Below are 24,069 nucleotides of genomic sequence, written 5' to 3'. Positions count from 1 at the left end.
GAGTGTTTTGCATACCTGAATGTAATAATGCAGGGTGTTGAAAGGTGCCAAAGCAAATACCCCCCCCCCCCATAAAACCGGGGACCAACAAGGACCCCAGAACAACGTACCAGCCTCTGCGTCCCAAATTAACAAGGGGTTACGTGTTGACAGTTCCACCTGCCCCAACCAACCTCCTCCCCAGACCTCAGCAACCTTTACACAGGAAGCAACTTTTAAGAGGAAAGAAGAAAACGAGACCAGGAGGGAACAGACAGGAATGACAGAACATGACAACACCAAACAACGGTCAGTCACGTAAATATTCAGGAAGAGAGCGCATCAGCAATCACGTTATCAGTTCCCCGGATATGCCGCACCTCGAGATGGAAGGATTGTAAAAATAAACACCATCTCATTATCCTCTGATTAGGACACATCATGGACCTGAAAAAGGTGAGAGGGTTATGGTCGGTGTAGACCACAATAGGTACTACTCCCGACCCAACATACACTTCAAAGTGTTGTAGCGCCCAAATGAGTGCTAGCGCTTCTTTTTCAATGACCGAGTAGTTCAACTGATAACGGTTAAACTTTTTGGAAAAGAAACTAACAGGCCTCTCAACCCCAGACTCATCTGCTTGCAGCAAAACCGCCCCTGCCCCCACATGACTAGCATCCACCTGCAAGGTAAATGACAAATCTACGCGAGGGGCAGCCAGCACCGGAGTTAAGGTAAGCAACCTCTTTGCATTTTCAAAAGCCTGTTGACAATGAGAAGACCATACGTAAACAGCCTTAGCTTTCAACAATTCTGTCAAGGGAGCGACCACAGTAGAAAAGTTCCTAAAAAAGCCACGGTAGTAACCAATCATTCCCAAGAAACGCATAAGTTCCTTTTTTGTAGTTGGTGGTGGAAAAGCATCAATAGCTATCACTTTAGCCCGAACAGGACGCACTTCACCCTGCCAACCACCTTTCCAAGGTATGTAACAGTTGCCTGAGCAAACTCACATTTAGCCAAATTGATCGTGAGGCGACCTGCAGCCAGACGTTCAAACAAGGCTTGAATACGGGACAGATGTTCCTCCCAGGTATCTGCATATATCACTACATCGTCCAGATAAACAGCGCACCCGGCCAGACCTGCAACAACCCTGTTCATAAGTCGCTGAAAAGTGGCAGGTGCATTACGCAGGCCGAAACTCATAACCGAATACGAGTACAGACCAGAGGGTGTAATAAAGGCAGAGATTTCACGTGCCCTACTCGTTAGTGGCACCTACCAATAGCCCTTTAACAGGTCAAATTTGCTCACAAACTTAGCTGCTCCGACTTGATCTACGCAGTCCTCCATCCGAGGAAGAGGAAATGAATCTGGCTTAGTGACAGCATTTACCTTACGGTAGTCCGTACAAAATCTGTTTGTTCCATCCGGTTTACTGACCAAGATACAGGGAGAAGCCCAACTGGAGAAAGAAGGCTCTGCTATCTTACTCTCCAGCATGTACCTGACCTCAGCATCCAGACAACGCAGTTTCTCTGCAGAAACTCTATAGAACCGCTGACGAATGGGGTCAGCATCTCCAATGTCAATATCATGTTCTATCAAGTTTGTACGTGTTGGTGTATCAGAAAACAACTCTGGAAATTTCCGAATCAGACCAACCATCTCTTTTCGCTCATCAACAGGTAGATGAGTAAGAAGGTCGTCCAAAATATCCAGTGTCTCTGAATTTTTCAATCTACCTTGCAATATGCAATCGTCAGGACCAGGAAAATCTTCCTCGTCATGCACAGACCTAGCATGAGAAGAACCACAGGATGGGGGGGGTATTTGCTTTGGCACCTTTCAACACCCTGCATTATTACATTCAGGTATGCAAAACACTCACTTACACTACTGATTACTGATTACACACACCATTGTTAATTACTTAGTTACTTTATTTAATAAATATATATTTTGATACTCCTTGTCTCCACGTTGTCTCCCTTTTGTTGCGAACTCTGAGCCGGTTCGTAACAGTGGACTACAGGAAATGGAGGGCCCAGCATGCCCCCATCCACATCGACATGGCTGTGGTGGAGCGTGTCGAAAGCTTCAAGTTCCTCAGTGTCCACATCACTAAGGAATTATCATCCACACACACCAACACAGTCATGAAGAAGGCAAGGCAACAGCACTTCCCCCTCAGAAGGCTGAAAAGTTTCGGCATGGGCCCTCTGATAGGCATCCTCAAAAGGTTCTACAGCTGCACCATTGAGAGCATCTTGACTGGCTGCATAACCTCTTGGTATGGCAACTGCTTGGTATCTGACCGCAAGGCACTACAGAGGGTAGTGCGTACAGCCCAGTACATCACTGGTGCCGAGCTCCATGCCATCCAGGACCTCTATACCAGGCGCCCAGCCACGCATGTCATAGACTGTTCTCGCTGTTACCGCACGGCAAGGTACTGATGCACCAAGTTTGGAACCAACAGTACCCTGAATAGCTTCTACCCCCAAGCCATAAGACTGCTAAATAGTTAACCATATAGCTACCCAGAGTATCTGCATTTAACTCTTTTGACTCATCCCATACACTGCTGTTACTGTTTATTATCTATCCTGTTGTCTATAGTCACTTACCCCTACCTATATGTGCATACTGTATTTCCCTCAATGACCTCGTACCCCTGCACATCGACTTGGTACTAGTACCCCATGTATATAGGCAAGTTATTGTTACTCATTGTGTATTTATACTTTGTGATATTATTTCTCTATTATTTCTCTATTTTTCTATCTGTAGGGTTGGGAAGGGCCCATAAACATTTCACCGTTAGTCTACACCTGTTGTTGACGAAGCATGTGACAAATACAATTACATTTTTTTAACAGGGAAGACATATTGATACCTGGGTCTCTTTTACAAATGTGCCCTGTATATACAACATAAATATTCACCTTATATATATATATATACACTGCTCAAAAAAATAAAGGGAACACTTAAACAACTTCCACGCCATAACCCCCCCATCTATGGTCGATGGTCGATGATGAGAATCACGGACTTGTCACCCGAATGCAGAAGGACCTGTTTTCAAGTTCCCTCGTAGCTCCTGTGTTCTGGGACGTAGATGTGGACATTCACCAGGCTCTGGAGATGGAACTCTGTACCCACTACTTGTCCTCCTGAGTGCATCTACGTTCCCACAGGGATAAGGGAGCGGCTGTTGACCTGGGCACACACAGCTGTCGTCGCTAGACATCCTGGGATCAGCCGTACTATTCAATCGCTCTCTGTTTTAATACACCGTCTTCACAGCAAATAGTTCTCGGGCCCCTGATTGATAGAATTTTGATATAATGGCATTATGCAATGGCTGCGAGGAAACCCATCCTAGTAACTGTCATAGCAAGCTGATGAAAGCATGAAACATTAACGCATAGGAAGGAATCAATCATCGGCACATCACAATCCAACCAATACAAGAATCAGTCCAGTCTGTACTGATTAGAATCCTGCAGATTGTGTTGTCTGTGCAAGGAAATGAAAGACAGTCAGCCTTGGAGTGCCCACTGATTTTAATGACCTGGGAGCTTGTCTCTAATATGCTGATTGGATTTGCTATTGATTATGTTTTCAACTTGTGTAATGGCCCAGTTTTGGTGATTGCTATTGTACTGCAGTGCAGATTGAACTTGGCGACGGGGAGTCATGGGAACATTTAATCATGTCTAATGGAACAAGAGAATCATAGCCTTTACTCAAACACATTGCATTTCCCCAAAATGTACCATAGCTCATACTACAGTAGCCTAAATCTCTGCAAATACATAACGCTGTTGGAGAAGGGTTATAAATGTATATTTCAAGTACAAATACATGTTAAGAACTGTAATGAAACCAATCTATTTTGTTGTTATTGCACTTTCCAAAACACATTCCACATTTATGTAGTCACACTCCAGCGCAATATAGTTCCTGATTCTTCTCTTCTATTCTGCTTAAATGGTGTGACCCTGTATTTGTGCATTCAGCAAGCACTGCATTACACAGTCTCTTGTGAAGTGAAGTGATATTTGACTAATCAAAGTTCCTGGCAGAGTTTGGAACTTACCACAGAAAGTGTATATAGCCCTGCAATCTGGGAATACATTTTGGGCTCCATGTTTCTCACCCCTGCATGCAAAATAACCATAGTATTTAAAGTAGATGTAATGGCACATCATCCAAGACATGTCGGAATACTACAACTAGTGATTGCATCTGTGAGTTCATAAACAATCAGAGTGTGTGTGGGACTAGGTTATGGTAAACAAGGAAATTATATTCTTACTTGTGCACTTTTTGATGCCGGATCCTTTCTTCAGAGCGTGTCGACTGAGTTTGCACTGAAAGTTGTTTTCCCAGAACTCTGCAAACCAAATATTCCTTCTGTTGTTGTCCAAAGTTCTGCTGATAAAGTAGCGATCAAACCCTAGAGAGATCAATGAGAGGCACAGTTGGATTTAGAACCACCTGCTGAACTACTGCAGATAGTAGTTGGATTTTCTGATGACTTTATCAACAAGTTTTTTTCAGCACTACCTCCACATAGTACTACTTTCATCTTACAGGTGTTTCTACAGTATATCCTGATGTTGTTTACAGTATATGTCAGTGTTTTATTTGGAAATGTCAGGGTTTTGAATTTCATTTGAATTTCATTGTCAAAGACAACAAAAAATAGATACAAATGTCATCCTCACATCACCAGTACTGCCAACTGTTGTGTGTCTTTTAAATTTGACAATAAAGAATATAGAACATCATATTCTGTATAACATCAGTACCTCGAATGGACTGCCGTTTAGGTAGGATGGTAACAGCACCTTCTGCCATCTCCTCCTGGTTGAGAATGGGGGAGATCTTAGACCCCCAGCTGTCTGACCCCACCCATATGAAATGTCCTGTCTGGTTGTCCTTCTTAGCTGCTTGAAGAAGCCGCCTGTAGGAGGGGCAAAGAGAGAATACAGTACAATTCTTGTCATTTATATACATGATGCACCTACTCATGGGGCTGGATGATTAGGTAAATACGATGTGTTGGTACTGGACATTAACAACAGCAAAACTACACATCGCATGGATCGATCCTAGGACCAGCACAATACACAAAAGAGGAACCCTGTTTGAACACTCCCCCCCCTGCCTGTGACAGTGCCTCCTCTGCTGGTGTGTACATGGTGCAGGCTCGCGAACACCCATCCCTCTCTTCCTGTGCTGCCACATTACTCCAGGGTTGGTCTCTCCCTGGTAATAGAGCTAATTAAGAAGCAACCAGGATGAGCCAGCCAGCCTTCCCTTCTGTTTCACCAGGCTCTGTATTGATCACTCCTTCTGCTGCCTCTATGACCACAGTACTGGAAACACAGCCGCTACAACAGGACCACAGTACTGGAAACACAGTCGCTACAACAGGACCACAGTACTGGAAACACAGTCGCTACAACAGGAGCACAGTACTGGAAACACAGTCGCTACAACAGGACCACAGTACTGGAAACACAGTCGCTACAACAGGACCACAGTACTGGAAACACAACCGCTACAACAGGACCACAGTACTGGAAACACAGCCGCTACAACAGGACCACAGTACTGGAAACACAGTCGCTACAACAGGACCACAGTACTGGAAACACAGTCGCTACAACAGGACCACAGTACTGGAAACACAGTCGCTACAACAGGACCACAGTACTGGAAACACAACCGCTACAACAGGACCACAGTACTGGAAACACAGTCGCTACAACAGGAGCACAGTACAAGAAACACAACCGCTACAACAGGACCACAGTACTGGAAACACAGTCGCTACAACAGGAGCACAGTACAAGAAACACAGTCGCTACAACAGGAGCACAGTACTGGAAACACAGCCGCTACAACAGGACCACAGTACTGGAAACACAGTCGCTACAACAGGACCACAGTACTGGAAACACAGCCGCTACAACAGGACCACAGAACAGGAAACACAGACGCTACAAAAGGACCACAGTACTGGAAACACAGTCGCTACAACAGGACCGCAGAACAGGAAACAGTCGCTACAACAGGACCACAGTACTGGAAACACAGCCGCTACAACAGGACCACAGTACAAGAAACACAGTCGCTACAACAGGACCACAGTACTGGAAACACAGTCGCTACAACAGGAGCACGGTACAAGAAACACAGTCGCTACAACAGGACCGCAGTACTGGAAACACAACCGCTACAACAGGACCACAGTACTGGAAACACAGTCGCTACAACAGGAGCACAGTACAAGAAACACAGTCGCTACAACAGGAGCACAGTACTGGAAACACATTCGCTACAACAGGACCACAGTACTGGAAACACAGTCGCTACAACAGGACCACAGTACTGGAAACACATTCGCTACAACAGGACCACAGTACAAGAAACACAGTCGCTACAACAGGACCACAGTACTGGAAACACAGTCGCTACAACAGGAGCACAGTACTGGAAACACAGTCGCTACAACAGCCAGGTACAATAACAATACAGTGTATCTCGAGTCACTCTGCCACTCCTTTGGCTCACCAGTCAATGCAGAATGAAGTGACAGAGTAATGCATGTTTGAGTTATAATGACCTTTCTCCTACTTCTCACTGAATAAACATGGTTTATTCTGAGCCCCAGCTTATCCATATAGCTTTAGAGGATAAAATAACGTCTGTAACAAAACCTACAGTATAATAATATCATGTCATATGCTCCTTTTTTGTCCCCCCTTGAGGTCATTTACAGAACAATCTTGTTAATCACATACAGTAAATACCAGGTGTTCTCATCAAGGTGTGAGTTATTGAGTGAGGAAGGGTTGGCATGACGACAATGTTTATGTTTAGGACAAAATGCATGATGGCACTAACATCCTTCTCCTAGCTTTCTGCTAGCCTGAGTGCTGTAAACTCAGAATGTATATAAAAAATATATATTAATTGGCTGCCAACTCACATTGTCTGGGTTCAAGGTTATAGCAGGCATGCTGGGCAGAAATCCCCCTGGCTTTTATAATTACTGTATATCCAGACTATTACCCATTATCAGGCTTGGATAAGTCAATGAGCATTTTGTGTCACTACACACAATACCCCATAATGTCAAAGTGGAAATATATTTTTAGAAATGTTTACAAATTAATAAAAAATGAATAGCTGAAATGTCTCGAGTCAATAAGTATTCAATGCCTGTGTTAAATAATTTAAGGAGTAAAATTGTGCTTAACAAGTCACATAATAAGTTGCATGGACTCACTCTATGTGCAATAATAGTGTTTAGCATGAATTTTGAATGACTACCTCATCTCTGTACCCAGCACATACACTTATCTGTAAGGTCCCTCAGATGAGCAGTGAATGTAACTTTATATCCTGAAAACAAAGTGTTATCTTTGGGACAAATCCAACAAAACCCATCACTGAGTACCACTTTCCACATTTTCAAGCGTGGTGGTGGCTGCATCGTGTTATGGGTACTGTATGCGTGTCATCGGCAAGGACTAGGGAGTTTTTTAGGATAAAAAGAAACATAATAGAGCTAAGCACAGGTGAAAAAGTGCACAACCATGTGATGGTCTCAAAGAAGAGGTGTCAATTATAGGTGCAACTGCCCCGGCGTTCCGGTAAGAGAACGTAAATGACCAGTAGGAGAAAGGGATACAATCCACACTTTATTACCACACTGAACAGACATGCCACACACACACACACACACACACACACACACACACACACACACACACACACACACACACACACACACACACACACACAGCGATAGGAAGAGGAATGGTCAAAGATGCACTAAAGATGAGTCAGGGAGTCCAGAATGTGGAAGGGTTCAAATGTGAGTTGATGTGAAGGACAGGAGCTTACAGAGGTTGTCTTAACCTGTCCTCCTCCTGGAAACAACTGAAGAGTTGAGAGGCAGAGTGGGGTTCTGCTGCTTCCAGGCTAGGTCACGGATTGGTTGATCAGGTCAGCTGACTCTTTTCCCTAAACAACCTGGTCCCTAAAACACACTGTAGGTCTGAAATGGCTTCCGCCACTGGACAATAGGGTCAGGCTGAGGCAGGGGGATGGTAAACCCTGCTGCAGCTGAAATGTCACACAGAGTTTGTCTATATGTCCTAGTCAGAGAGAGGGTTCAGTGAGGGTTTAATAATTTAAGGTGTAGGGTTTTACACAACAGACAAAATCCTATAGGAAAACCTGGTTCAGTCTGCTTTCCAACAGACACTGGAAGACAAATTCACCTTTCAGCAGGACAATCCCCTAAAAGGCCAAATATACACTGGAGTTGCTTACCAAGATGACACTGAATGATCCTGAGTGGCCTAGTTACAGTTTTGACTTAATTCGGTGATTAACAACCAACTTCACAGAGCAAGAGCAAATATTGTACAATCCAGGTGTGCAAAGCTCTTAGAGACTCACAGCTGTAATCACTGCCAAAGGTGATTGTAACATGTATTGACTCAGGGGCTTGAATACCTATCTAGATATATTAGTGTTGTATTTTTCATAAATGTTTTACAAACGTTAGAATTTTTCTTCCACTTTGACATTACAGAGTATTCTGTGTAGATGGTTGACAACAAATGACAATTAAATACATTTTAATCCCACTTTGTACACAACAAAATATTGTAAAAGTCAAGGGGAGTGAATTCTTTACAAAGGCACTGTATAACAGCTATTTTCTACAGATGTTTAATGTTGAGGAAAAAGCTAAAAATTAAAGTTATTTAAAGGTAACTTTGATTATGGTAAAACTTTGCTTTTGGATACTTTATTTGTGCTACTTGACTCAGCAAACCTGATTTGTCTTTAAAAAAGCCTATTACCTATTACTGCATAGAACGTCAATATCCCTATATTGGTGTCTTGCCTCTGAGGGCAGATACTTTTTGTAACGTATCAATTCTAGTCACCAAGCTCTAAGAATACGTTTGCATTATTTGTTACATATGACATAACCTTTTGGGTTCCATCTCAAACCCTCTGTGCAAAGGGTTCTACCAGGAATCAAAAAGGGTTATTTAAAGGGTTCTGGTATGGGGACAGCCAAACAACCCTTTTAGATTCTAGATAGCACCTTTTTTTCCTAAGAGTGTACCATAAGCCACTGTTGCACCGTATCAATGTAGAGGACAAACCATACATTACGCTATACACGTACGGTACACTGAGTGTACAAAACATTAGGAATACCTGCTCTTTCCATGACATATACTGACCAGGTGAATCCAGGTGAAAGCTGTGATCAATCCCTTATTGTTGTCACCTGTTAAATCCACTTCAATCAGTGTAGATGAAGGGGAGGATACAGGTTAAAGAAGACAATTTAGACATGGATTGTGTATGTGTGCCATTCAGAGGCCATTCAGAGGGTGAATCAGCAAGACAAAAGATTTAAGTGCCTTTGAACGGGGTATGCCAGGCACACCGGTTTGAGTATGTCAAGAACTGCAGCGATGCTGGGGTTTTTCACGCTCAACAGTTTCCTGTGTGAATCAATAATTTGTAAAAAATATTTAACCTTTATTTAACTAGGCAAGTCAGTTAAGAACAAATTCTTATTTACAATTACGGCCTACCCCTAACCCGGACGAGACTGGGCCAATTGTGTGCCACCCTATTGGACTCCAAATCACGGCCGGTTGTAATACAGCCTGGAATAAAACCAGGGTGTGTAGTGAAGTCTATAGCACTGAGATGCAGTGCCTTAGACCGTTGCGTCACTCGGGTCCACCACCCAAAGGACATCCAGCCAACTTGACACAACTGCGGGAAGCATTGGAGTCAACATGGGCCAGCATCCATGTGGAATGCTTTCAACATTTTACCCCGAGAAATTGAGGCTGTTCTGATGGCAAAAGGGGGAAACTGTTCCTAATGTTTTGTACATTCAGTGTATATTCTATGCTTGTGTTAGTAGTAGGTACTGTAGGTTTTGAATGTGCTGTAAAACATAATGGAACCCACACACATCACCAGCTGTTGCCCCAAGACACTGATCAGGATGCTCCTCAGTCCTCAGGACAACTAAAGGTTTTTAACACTGCAGAGGAATGGAGGAAATTGTTGATTGATTGGTAATTGCTGTAAACTAGAAAACCAGTACTAGTCAAAAGTTTGGACATACCTACTCATTCAAGGGTTTTGTCTTTATTTTTACTATTTTCTACATTGTAGAATAATAGTGAAGACATCAAAACTATGAAATAACACATATGGAATCATGTAGTAACCAAAAAAGTGTTAAACAAATCAAAAAATATTTTAGATTCTTCAAAGTAGCCACCCTTTGCCTTGATGACAGCTTTGCACACTCTTGGCATTCTCTCAACTAGCTTCACCTGGAATGCTTTTCCAACAGTCTTGAGGGAGTTCCCACATACTGTATGCTGAGTACTTGTTGGCTGCTTTTCCTTCACTCTGCGGTCCAACTCATCCCAAACCATCTCAACTGGGTTGAGGTCGGGTGATTGTGGAGGCCAGGTCATCTGATGCAGCACTCCATCTCTCTCCTGGAGCCTGGAGGTGTGTTTTGGGTCATTGTCATGTTGAAAAACAAATGATAGTCCCACTAAGCTCAAACCAAATGGGATGGCGTATCGTTGCAGAATGCTGTGGTAGCCATGGTGGTTAAGTGTGCCTTGAATTCTAAATAAATCACAGACAGTGTCACCAGCAAAGCACCCCCACACCATCACACCTCCTCCTCCATGCTTCACGGTGGGAACCACACATCATCATCTGTTCACCTACTCCGCGTCTTATAAAGACATAGCGGTTGGAACCAAAAATCGCAAATTTGGACTCATCAGACCAAAGGACAGATTTCCACCGGTCTAATGTCCATTGCTCGTGTTTCTTGGCCCAAGCAATTCTCTTCTTATTATTGGTGTCCTTTAGTAGTGGTTTCTTTGCAGCAATTCGACCATGAAGGCCTGATTGACACAGTCTCCTCTGAACAGTTGATTTTGAGATGTGTCTGTTACTTGAACTCCGTGAAGCATTTATTTGGGCTGCAATCTGAGGTGCAGTTAACTCTAATGAACTTATCCTCTGCAGCAGAGGTAACTCTTGGTCTTCCTTTCCTGTGGCGGTCCTCATGAGAGCCAGTTTCATCATAGCGCTGGATGGTTTTTGCGACTGCACTTAAAGAAACTTTAACATTTCTGGAAATTTTCCGGATTGACTGACCTTCATGTGTTAACCTGTTAGGGCTAGGGGGCAGCATTTGCACATCTGGATAAAAAAAATGTACCCGATTTAATCTGGTTACTAATCCTACCCAGTAACTAGAATATGCATATACTTATTATATATGGATAGAAAACACTCTAAAGTTTCTAAAACTGTTTGAATGGTGTCTGTGAGTATAACAGAACTCATTTGGCAGGCAAAACCCTGAGACATTTTCTGACAGGAAGTGGATACCTGATGTGTTGTATTGACTTTAAACCTATCCCATTGAAAAACACAGGGGTTTAGGAATATTTTGGCATTTCCTATTGCTTCCACTAGATGTCACCAGCCTTTACAAAGTGTTTTGAGTCTTCTGGAGGGAGATCTGACCGAACAAGAGCCATGGAACGATGATGTCCCATTAGACACCTGGCGCGAGTTCATGTTGGGTACCCTCGTTCCAATACGTTATAAAAGAGTATGCATTCGTCCACCTTGAATATTATTCATGTTCTGGTTAAAAAGGCCCTAATGATTTATGCTATACAACGTTTGACATGTTTGAACGAACGAAAATATATTTTTTCCCCTCGTTCATGACGAGAAGTCCGGCTGGCTTAGATCATGTGCTAACAAGACGGAGATTTTTGGACATAAATGATGAGCTTTTTTGAACAAAACTACATTCGTTATGGACCTGTGATACCTGGAAGTGACATCTGATGAAGAGAATCAAAGGTAATGGATTATTTACATAGTATTTTCGATTTTAGATCTCCCCAACATGACGTCTAGTCTGTATCGCAACGCGTATTTTTCTGGGCGCAGTGCTCAGATTATTGCAAAGTGTGATTTCCCAGTAAGGTTATTTTTAAATCTGGCAAGTTGATTGCGTTCAAGAGATGTAAATCTATAATTCTTTAAATGACAATATAATATTTTACCAATGTTTTCTAATTTTAATTATTTAATTTGTGACGCTGACTTGACTGCCGGTTATTGGAGGGACACGATTTCCTCAACATCAATGCCATAGTAAAACGCTGTTTTTGGATATAAATATGAACTTGATAGAACTAAAAATGCATGCATTGTCTAACATAATGTCCTAGGAGTGTCATCTGATGGAGATTGTAAAAGGTTAGTGCATCATTTTAGCTGGTTTTATGGTTTTGGTGACCCTGTCTTTGACTTGACAAAACATTACACACAACTCTTGTAAATGTACTGTCCTAACATACTCTAAATGTATGCTTTCGCCGTAAAACCTTTTTGAAATCGTAAAACGTGGTTAGATTAAGGAGATGTTTATCTTTCAAATGGTGTAAAATAGTTGTATTTTTGAAAAATTTGAATTTTGACATTTATTTGGATTCAAATTTGCCGCTCTTGAAATGCACCTGCTGTTGATGGAGTGCACCACGGGTGGCACGCTAGCGTCCCACCTAGCCCATAGAGGTTAAAGTCATGATGAACTGTTGTTTCTCTTTGTTTATTTGAGCTGTTCTTGCCATAATATGGACTTGGTATATAAGGCTATGTTTTCTATATCACCCCTACCTTGTCACAACACAACTGATTGGCTCAAACACATTAAGATGGAAAGAAATTCCACAAATTAACTTTTAACAAGGCACACCTGTTAATTGAAATGCATTCCAGGTGACTTCCTCATGAAGCTGGTTGAGAGAATACCAAGAGTGTGCAAAACTGTCATCAAGGCAAAGGGTGGCTACTTTGAAGAAACTCAAATATAAAATATGTTTTGTATTTGTTTAACTCATTTTTGGTTACTACATGATTCCGTATGTGTTATTTCATAGTTTTGATGTTTTCACTATTCTAAAATGTAGAAAATAGTAAAAATTAAGAAAAACCCTTGAATGACTAGTACTGTATATACCTTAGATAAGAAGAACAAAATGTAGTTAGATTGAGTGTGTTTAATGTGAACTGGCACCTATCCCTTTCATTGTGGACATCTAATGAAAATAAAGCTGTTATAGCTTGCTGAAAATGGGGTATTTCATTTTAGGGATGTTCAAGCATGGTGGGGAGGACAATATACTAATGTACAGCCATTTATACCGCAGTGCATCCCCATCTAAACCAATGGGCAAACATGCTGAATGTTGCGTCATTAAACAGAAACTCAGATTTATTGAGATACTTTGTTGGCATCATTTAGTATGTTAGTTTAATAATTTTTTCATTCCTGTAACAGTCAACATCACTAACCTAATGTCATCTTCATTGGCAAAGAGAATAACAACCCGTGCATTGGGGTTCTCTGACAGTCTGCGGATGATCTTGTCAAACTCTCCAGGCTTAGGTTCTCGTGGTATCTTCACTGACTGAGAGATGCACACACCTCCTGCAATCAAGGGACAGAGGAACATGTAAGGATTATTATAGACAGAGGAAAATAGACATGGATAAATTACACTAGCTGATCTGCTGATCTGTCTAGGCTGTCCCTAAAACAGAGTATAAATAAAGTTTATAATCAGTACCTGAGGACCTTTTATCAGGGTACACCATCTCTGATGTAGTTTGGAGTATTGTTATGGAACACCTGTCGGGCATCAGCACCAGAAATAACTATATTGGTAAACCAGCACAGGGCATCTGCATATAGCTACAGTAAACCAGCACAGGGCATCTGCATTTAGATACAGTAAACCTCTATCTAAATGCAGTTTCATCATTCTTAGAATCACCCTCTTTCTTAGTTCTCTGTGTCAACTGAAAGTAGGCCAAAGCCAAGTAGAGTTTTTTTCACTCGCCTAAACCAACAACACTAATCCTATTCATATCTTCGGGACTTTTTATGGATGTCTGGATGCAAGATAAAAATTGTGCTGGTGTAATATTTCACAGCATGATGAACGCAAGGTATTAACAAAATATTGTCATGTACCACAAGGGGCATAGCTGAGACATGGAAAATCATAAATTCAGTTTATGGGGGTGCCAATGAGATTGGGGAAATTGTGTAGCAATTCATAGCAAACCTACACTCGTAAATGAAAATTTGCGAATAGTTTAAATGTTTCTCTCCATAGATGTATTTTGTTCAACTTTAGCATTGTAAGGCTTTCAGTAAGTTATAAAAGACATGAAGTACATCTTGCTTACTGGGCAAGCATACATTTACTGATATTCATCTTTCTACTTTTTACAGCATTCTTTTTGTTGTGTATTGTATGAATCCAAACATATAGGGCATCAAGGAATTCAATTTTCAATGGAAGTATCCACATGACTCATGAAAACTGTCAAAAATTGACAGTTGCTCTGACATGTCACCAACAAAAAAATTCAGTGACATGATTAAAACTCCAAAATAACCCACCAATACATCACACAACATGTTATGGAAACCAGTGCTATTTAATTTAAATTCAATCAATCAAATCCATGTAACCAATGGTGTAGTGGAGGGTAAACTCACGTAGAGTAAACTCTGTTTACCCATTTTTTTGTTGTTGGCGGACAAATGCATTGAAAGTTTAGGGAGTGTTTCTTTACTCAGCGCGACTGGCAATCATTACCCACCAATTGTTTTTACCACTACATCACTGCACGGGACATAATCCCATTCTGACCATTCCTAATCTGGTGTGTTAGACTCTGACACACACAATACACTTACACAATTCCCCAAAGAGAGCAGCAAACTAAACCTTTCCGTGCCATGAGACATTGGTATCCAGCAGCAGAAAGAAAGTGAGGGAGCTCCAGCATACGTCCATTGGATAGCAAACAAGCCAAGGCTTTCTAATTCTCAGAGAAACATTTCAGGAGAATTGTTTTGTCGTCCTGCCAAAATGCCACAGAGACTATGGGCATGCTAATGAACTGTGCAATCAATGCAGGAATAATACCCTCTGGTTCAGTGAATAGCTGCCAGGGCCACACGACGGATCAGAAAACAAAGCGGCAGCGCCCCAACTCTGATAATAATAGGTTGTGAAAGTGGAAGTAAGAAAAAAAAAATAGCAAAGACCATTAGATGGTCAACAATGGGCGTGATGACAGTCTAGCTTATAGGTGCAAAGGGCCACTTCCGGTTGAGATCCTTTGAGCTAAGGCCTTAGTCAATGGCATGCAACAACACACTGATGTTATTGTACTCCCTCCCACATACTGTACATGCAAGTAGTTTATTTTTCTTTGATTTTGTGGTTTTGCTACCCCACTATACCCAAGTAGCCTACATGAAGCATACACTGGCAGTGCTCTGACCATGCTGTCACTGGGCTGGTTAATCGTTTATTTTTCTCTTCACTGGAGAAATAGAGTCTTGTCTTTTGTCTGTAATGTATTTTTCGTTATGTGTCAGACCCCAGTAAGACTAGCTGTCGCCATTGGCATCGGCTAATGGGGATCCTAATATATCAAATAAATCAAATCAAATTACTCATATCATGGTTCATGTCTGTTTTTTCTAGGGTCAGCCATTGTCATAGTGACAGACCCATGATTCTCCTGCTTCCACGATTCTTTCACTCATTCCTCCACACTCCAAAATAGATTGAAAGCCATTCGTGGGTCCGACAATTGTCCAATCTATTCAGTGGCCTACACTGGGTTTTCTCCATCCTACATTCTGTTTTCACTCTCCAATCCTACAGTACTCTAAACTTTTTCCAACTAATTATACCCAGTCGAAACGGATTCTCCTGAGGTTTATCTGTCGATCTAGCTGTCTCATTCTATCTATGTAGCCTGTAGACTTATGGGAAATGTTACTCCAGTAATGGGCAGATCTAGGGTGAATGCTATAACTATTCTCCTCATCATTACCAGAGACTCTATCCATCTCAACCATAATATCTCTTTGCCTCATAGGTGTCCCAGTCCCAGGGTCCCTCGCCATATTCTCTGTGGAGAAGATAGAGCGTTATCCCTTTCTCCCTGCTCCCTCTTCACTGCTACTGTTCTGTGACCTAGCCTCTGGAGAGGGAAGCCAAGGGAGCGAGATATACACTGGATGTGCTACCTTGTTCCAGACCTGTGTTTTCAACTCTCTAGAGTCAGCAGGAGCGGTAGAGATACTCTGAATGATCGGCTATGAAAAGCCAACTGACATTTACTCCTGAGATGCTGACCTGTTGCACCGTCTACAACCATTGTGATTATTATTATTTGACCCTGCTGGTCATCTATGAACATTTGAAAATCTTGGCCATGTTCTGTTATAATCTCCACCCGGCACAGCCAGAAGAGGACTGGCCACCCCTCATAGCCTGGTTTCTCTCTAGGTTTCTTCCTTGGTTCCGGCCTTTCTAGGGAGTTTTTCCTAGCCACCGTGCTTCTACACCTGCATTGCTTGCTGTTTGGGGTTTTAAGCTGGGTTTCTGTACAGCACTTTGTGACATCAGCTGATGTAAGAAGGGCTTTATAAATACATTTGATTGATTGTTTGATTAAAATAGAAAGAGCGAGCTCCCAGCCACTTGCAGTTGAGGCCCACTGAACTCACTGGGTCCCCTATTGGGTCACTGGAAACAAAACTCCATAATTCAGCCCTATGCTGCTAGCAGTCCTGCTTCATCAGTTATAATATTGCAATCATATTACAATGCATTACCAATCTCTGTATAATTGTTGGACTATAGTATGTATTCACTGTTCTGCAGGTATTCTTATTATTTCCCCATTACAAAGTTGTTTGGTGGGGGAGGGGTTGTGGTGGAGTTTATGATGAACTGCGAAAACAAATCCAGCACAGACTACATTTTATTCCTACTTCAAAATGCCTTTTTATCTGTCTAATTATGGTTGTTCCCTCATTATGCATCTGCTATTATAGTTTATATAAGGTAATAATCCACCGGTAATTACTGCCTTCCAGGAATCTGGTTCTCTACACAATGCTTTTCTAGATTACATTTAGCTTCAGGTTATGATTAATTAGGAAAACTCTCCCTCTCTCTCCTTTTCCCTGATGAAATTCCCTGCATTGCAGACCAACCATTTTTAATCCACTGGCATACGGTATGAACATGTAGACAGAAAGACAGATAGTGAAGCAGTTCAAAAAAACACAGTGAATGTTGCAACCGCCCTAGCATTAACATGATTTAACCATTTTCTAAATCTCTGGGGAGATGCATACCAATAATTATCTGTTGATTAATTATGTTCATCAAGTCCACCTGACTGTGTTGTTGTCTCTCCAGACTTAAAGAAATTTGTGAGGCTTGCATGAAAAATATAATTAAATTGTGTGCTATTTATCAAACTCCAAGCCAAGCAATCTCTCTTCTTCATCAAAAATATGATTTATTACTTACTTGAGTGTCTTCTTTTTTCACACATTTTCGAAGAACACGATTGGTTAAGGGATTTTAAATCACTAACAACTCTGTGCCTGGAAAAATAACCTGAGGGCCCAGTGAAGGAGAAAAAAATGAACCCACGTCTCAGGCTGAAGATGTTGCTGATGAGTTCCAATGAACCTCCAGCCTCCCATCTCTCCACCTAAACCCCAATACCTCTCACACCTCCTAGACAGGCAATGTGTAAATCATCTCCAAAAATAGCCTTCTTTGCAGAGATCTGCACGCTCCTATTCTCTAACCAGCGTCATCTACTGACAGTAGCTGTCTTCTCTTCTCTAGTGGGCCTGAACAGCAATCTTCATTCCTATTAGACACCCAGGAGAGAGAACGTTGATGTCGTAAACATTAAATACAGCCCACTCAGAGTGGCGGATTGCTGCACAGCGTTTGTTCTCTGTGGAAATACTGGAGAGAGGTTCGCTAGATTTACCACACTGAAGGTGCTAAAGATATCCCAATGTGACCAATTCAATGCTATTTGCTAGGTAAACAAGCTGTAAAAGAATCCGGAGTATGGGGTAAAGGTAACCATTATGATTTACTACCACACAGCCACATTGATGCATCATTCTTATGATTGTCATCACCATCACATCATCAGATTAGAAACAACTTGATCCTCAATAATCCACATTTATGTTTGCAGTGTCTTGTACATAACAAAGAGTTGCACCTTCACGGAGTGGTTTATTTCTTTGCAAATAAAGGATACGTAGAATAACCTACAACGTTCCTTAGTAGAAAAAACTAGTAGCAAATATCGTTTTTTAATTTGAATCACATGGATGGTTCAGCTATTGAATGGGAAGAGATGAACGACCCCATTTTCACCTAACCAATTTGCCATTTGTTTTTAATATTACATATGCCAAAGCCATTTCTCAGAATTCTCCTTATTCTCCTCTTTTGAACTGAGAAATGTATAAAATCAAAAGGGCACCTGTGTGTATATGCCCACTTCCCAGATAGTAAGGGAATCTTTGTTTATATTGTAAGGCATGGCAGACACTAGAGGACTTGTCAGAATGTATAAGGCTTACTTTGTTTATTCAGTGTGCAGGCTAATATGAGGCAGCAGCTCTGGGATGGATCGTGGTAGAGTCGTGGGTTCACCGTCCCTGTGGGAGAATGCAGCAGTTCAGTCTTATCTTTCATATGAAGGGGTTTGTGTTGTGCCCACATGCCTGCTTGTCAAACCCTTTTAGGGCCCATGGGGATTCACACTAATAGCATGCCTCTCCTCTCCTACTCTGCTGCTGCTGATCATGTACTTCCTAGTTAATACTGCTCTATAATATTTATGTTGATGACATGGCTGACAACTTTGAAAAGTTTATGATTTTACATAGCCACTGTGTGTGTATGTGTGTTGCGTGTGTGTTGTTTGTTGCGTGTGTGTTGAAGCTGAGTATATAGTCTCCCAATGCCTCTGCTTGTGGCAGCAGGGGGATGTATCTAAAACATGGAAACATATTGTAGCAAGGCAGATGTTTAATAAACACAGACAACAGACTGTACACTTGAAGGGTGTAGGTACACTAGAGCCTATCTAAGAAGAGGGAGCAGGGAGGCGTACTAACAGGAGAGGAGGGAGTAGCTAGTAGAACAGGAGGAATACAGAGAGAGCAGCAAGGCAGCACACTCCCTCTTGGTACAAGAGAACACTGAGGGGAGTATTAGAGCGCTGTGTTATGCCTGGGAGATTTACATCTGGAAACAGAGAGAAACAGGCAGTGGAACTAGTGGAGGCGTATTAGAAAAGCTGTAAAGTAAAAATAGGTTATGCACCCTCATTGCTAGCTGAGTACATAACAAAACATAAACGTGTAGGTCTCCAACAGAGGCAAATATGACTTTGTTTAGACTTGTCCTTATCATGTTCTTATCTACCTTCAACATACTGTATGACCAGGTGGTCAAAGATACGGTTCACAGTTTGTTAGACTGCGGCTCCCGAATTATTGTTTGCACAACGTCTAACATGAATTATTTCCCCAGTGAACGACTACCCAACAGCCTTAATTTAAGTAATTACACAGAGATTTTTTTAAATCTATATCAACATTAGTGTTATAAATTGCATACACAAAGGTCAGGTATATTAATATTCTGCTATTATGAATTTAAAATAATGATTATCCCCTCTAAAGGGAAGTGGTACTCGATGATCCATTGTTTTGACATTGAATGTACCATTTACTGCAAAATACAAGATTTAGGCAGTCACTTCTTTTCATCCATTCCATAGTAAGGGGTGAAGTGTTGTTCCTCTGGATTTTATTCTTGCCTGAAGAGTTTGGTATTTTCATCAAGTGAACTCTTGAACCAAGCTCTTTTCGAATGAAAGTGTTTCTCAAAGCTCCTAGAAGGTTCCATGGACAGTGGAATGTAATGAAGGGATTGAGGGCAAACATTCTTTCTAATTTTAAAGAACTAGGTAGTAACTAAGTTGTCCCATTTCCCAACCCCCCTTGTGTGTGGTGCTAGTGCATGTGCTACTGGTTATGGGACTGACTACTTTTGTTGGCACACTCAGATAGTGGAACTGGATCAGATAAAAAGCCCTCTCCCCGGATAGGGATATAAACTGAAGATAAGTTGCCAAAGAGTTACTACTTTTCTTCCACTAGGTTGAATATTATTAACACTACAAGAGAAACAGAAAGACGTTTCTTTTCCTACTAAAGATGCCAAATTAAACAAGGAACCAGGAGAGGATTAGAAAAATATGGAAATAGCCTGAACGACAGAGAACTCAACCCTTTTCATGAGCAGGGGGGTTCATTGAAAATGACTAAACAGAATTTGGTCAGGGGACGTGTTCCTGCTGGTGGTCTGTTGAGCCATGTCGCCAGACTGCTGTGCTGAGAAGCATTCTCAGCTTGTCCCATCCTGCAGATACAAACTCCCAGCATGCAAACACCCTGACACCATGTTTTAATTTCTGCCATTAGATCATCTCTATTTGACTGAAATGAAATGATTACTGGTAAATTATGAAAATAGCACAAAACCAAATATGGCACTGTTGGGTGAATTTGAGCTGGTGTTTTTATCAGAGGAACAGAGATAGATCTTGACATGCTCCATTTACATTTATTTAACTAGGCAAGTCAGTTAAGAACAAATTCTTATTTACAATGACGGCCTAGGAACAGTTGGTTAACTGCCTTGTTCAGGGGCAGAACAACAGATGTTTACCTTGTCAGCTCAGGGATTTCATCTAGCAACTTTTCGGTTACTGGCCCAACGCTCTAACCACTAGTCTACCTGCCGCCCCAGGTAGCCTAGTATACATACATTTTGAATCACAAACAGTATCTCAGAAGAGTACAATGTGCAATAAAATGAGGCCCTCTTCTAGAGTGAATAAAACAGTTGCCTCTCCACTTAGATCATGTTCTGTATACAGGTGTATTCACTGGCTGTGGTGTTTGATGTGGAAGCAAAGGCAATTAGCCAAACAGAAGTAAAGTTGAAAACATGCTTTGTACTGTTGCTAAATTGAGATGGATAAGAATATCCATGTATGACAGAGTGTGATATTTGTTCAACAGGATCTCCACTCACTGGCAACTATGGACTATGTGTGAATTCATTTATTATCAGGGTCTTTGTTGAGAGTAGCTGCAAGAGTATGATGTCAGTGGCAGTCGGTGCGGTTTAAGATGAGGGAGTGCGATTTTTTATTTCTTATGAACATGGCCTTATTTCTTTTACAATACATTCACCCAGCTCAATGTAACATCGACGGGTTTAGGCTACTTCATGATACTCAAATTTTCCCAATACCCATCATGAGGTTGCTACAACCTAGCCTATAAATGAAAGGTCGAGAGAAATTTGGGTAATCAAGGTGACAGACATTGACACATTCAATACCGCCTTGCACAACATTGCCTGCATCTAGCCAATCTAGGGTGTAATCATTAATCCAACAGTTGCAAACAAGATTTTCTATTGGACAAATTCAGGTATGGTTATCCCCGATTCATTCCATTTGCTTCCGTTTAAGAAACATTTTTCAACAGAATCAGTGGAATGAATACACCCGATTGCATGCAAACACAGTTTATTTTAATAGCAGCCACATACAAAGCAGGATCCCTTTGATCGTTGGACAATTACTTCTTGCATCTACGCACGCTCCTCCTCTCACCTTTTCCCTCTCACCTTTTCCCTTCAGTGCACAACACATCAGCTGTCTGTGACCAGGCGAAAAAACCTTTCCAAGCAAACCTTCATATCATAACCACTAACAGCTACGCACAGCATACCTACATTATGGTCAACATATTAGCTAACGTCAACTCAACATAGCTACTAGAACTAACGTGTTAGTAAACCCACTACAATCATGCAGTACAGTGTACAATTAGCAAGCAGTTTAGCAGTTATACCAGCGGGCCCCAGTGGCAATAAAGTCATCAAACCAAAAGTTTACCTTGACTTGGAAGAGTTCCAGTGATGGATAGCTATAGCCAGGTAGGTAACATAGCATCCCTCTCTATTTGAGCCAGCTGTTTGCTGCATTTGCTAGCTAAGTTAGTGAAAGTGAAAAAAAATACGAAATATATCTCTCTCTTGCTTTTCCTTAATTTTTGAAGGAATTAATTTGTTTAAAACTGTTCAACTATTGTCTTTCTCTCTCTTTGAACTACTCACCACATGTTATGCACTGCACTGATAGCTAGCTGTAGCTTGTGCTTTCAGTACTAGATTCATTCTCTGATCCTTTGATTGGATGGACATGTCAAATCAAATTGTATTTGTCACATGCACAGAAATCAACTTGTGTAGACCTTACCATGAAATGCTTACTTTCAAGCCCTTAACCAACAATGCAGTTCAAGAAATAGAGTTAAGAAAATATTTACTAAATAAACTAAAGTAAAAAATGTCATTTCAGTTCATGTTGCAAGAGTTCTGATAGCTTGGAAGAAGTCCTCCGGAGGTTGTCATAATTACTGTGTAATTCTATGGAAGGGGGTGAGAACCACGAGCCTCCTACACAGCAAATTGGCAATTGTTATCAAGTGTTCATTTTCTTGGTGTTACATTTTTAGTGTTAAGAGGTGTTTATTTAAGAGCTGTTTTTACACCCTCTGTGCTAATATAACTCCCAGGTGAGAGTTACTGTACAGAGGTTGGGCGGTGGCACAGAGCAGTGTTGATTGAGCTTTCGGTTTTATATATATATATATATATACACTGCTCAAAAAAATAAAGGGAACACTTAAACAACACATCCTAGATCTGAATGAAATAAATAATTTTATGAAATACTTTTTTCTTTACATAGTTGAATGTGCTGACAACAAAAGCACACAAAAATAATCAATGGAAATCCAATTTATCAACCCATGGAGGTCTGGATTTGGAGTCACACTCAAAATTAAAGTGGAAAACCACACTACAGGCTGATCCAACTTTGATGTAATGTCCTTAAAACAAGTCAAAATGAGGCTCAGTAGTGTGTGTGGCCTCCACGTGCCTGTATGATCTCCCTACAACGCCTGGGCATGCTCCTGATGAGGTGGCGGTTGGTCTCCTGAGGGATCTCCTCCCAGAACTGGACTAAAGCATCCGCCAATTCCTGGACAGTCTGTGGTGCAACGTGGTGTTGGTGGATGGAGCGAGACATGATGTCCCAGATGTGCTCAATTGGATTCAGGTCTGGGGAACGGGCGGGCCTGTCCATAGCATCAATGCCTTCCTCTTGCAGGAACTGCTGACACACTCCAGCCACATGAGGTCTAGCATTGTCATGCATTAGGAGGAACCCAAGGCCAACCGCACCAGCATATGGTCTCACAAGGGGTCTGAGGATCTCATCTCGGTACCTAATGGCAGTCAGGCTACCTCTGGCGAGCACATGGAGGGCTATGCGGCCCCCCAAAGATATTGCCACCCCACACCATGACTGACCCACCGCCAAACCGGTCATGCTGGAGGATGTTGCAGGCAGCAGAACGTTCTCCACGGCATCTCCAGACTCTGTCACATGTGCTCAGTGTGAACCTGCTTTCATCTGTGAAGAGCACAGGGCGCCAGTGGCGAATTTGCCAATCTTGGTGTTCTCTGGCAAATGCCAAACGTCCTGCACGGTGTTGGGCTGTAAGCACAACCCCCACCTGTGGACGTCGGGCCCTCATACCACCCTCATGGAGTCTGTTTCTGACCGTTTGAGCAGACACATGCACATTTGTGGCCTGCTGGAGGTCATTTTGCTGGGCTCTGGCAGTGCTTCTCCTGCTCCTCCTTGCACAAAGGCGGAGGTAGCGGTCCTGCTGCTGGGTTGTTGCCCTCCTACGGCCTCCTCCACGTCTCCTGATGTACTGGCCTGTCTCCTGGTAGCGCCTCCATGCTCTGGACACTATGCTGACAGACACAGGAAACCTTCTTGCCACAGCTCGCATTGATGTGCCATCCTGGATGAGCTGCACTACCTGAGCCACTTGTGTGGGTTGTAGACTACCACTA

The 24,069-nt window shown here is 42.0% G+C and overlaps 1 protein-coding gene across 1 annotated transcript in view; it reads right to left on the bottom strand.

Annotated features, from left to right (window-relative positions):
* Positions 1-24,069, bottom strand: part of LOC106572369 (metabotropic glutamate receptor 4) — a 189,921-nt gene that overhangs the window by 119,010 nt on the left and 46,842 nt on the right. The window contains exons 2-4 of the mRNA XM_045696173.1: positions 13,475-13,610; positions 4,807-4,961; positions 4,311-4,451 (exon numbers count right to left, since the gene is read on the bottom strand). Coding sequence (XP_045552129.1) covers positions 4,311-4,451; positions 4,807-4,961; positions 13,475-13,610 — 432 coding nt within the window. The remainder of the gene's footprint in view (positions 1-4,310; positions 4,452-4,806; positions 4,962-13,474; positions 13,611-24,069) is intronic.

The sequence above is a fragment of the Salmo salar genome, chromosome ssa15 (assembly GCF_905237065.1).
Source record: "Salmo salar chromosome ssa15, Ssal_v3.1, whole genome shotgun sequence".
Lineage (NCBI taxonomy): Eukaryota > Metazoa > Chordata > Actinopteri > Salmoniformes > Salmonidae > Salmo > Salmo salar.
The sequence above is the reverse complement of the archived record's forward strand: the minus strand, read 5'-3'. Positions and strand labels throughout refer to the sequence as shown.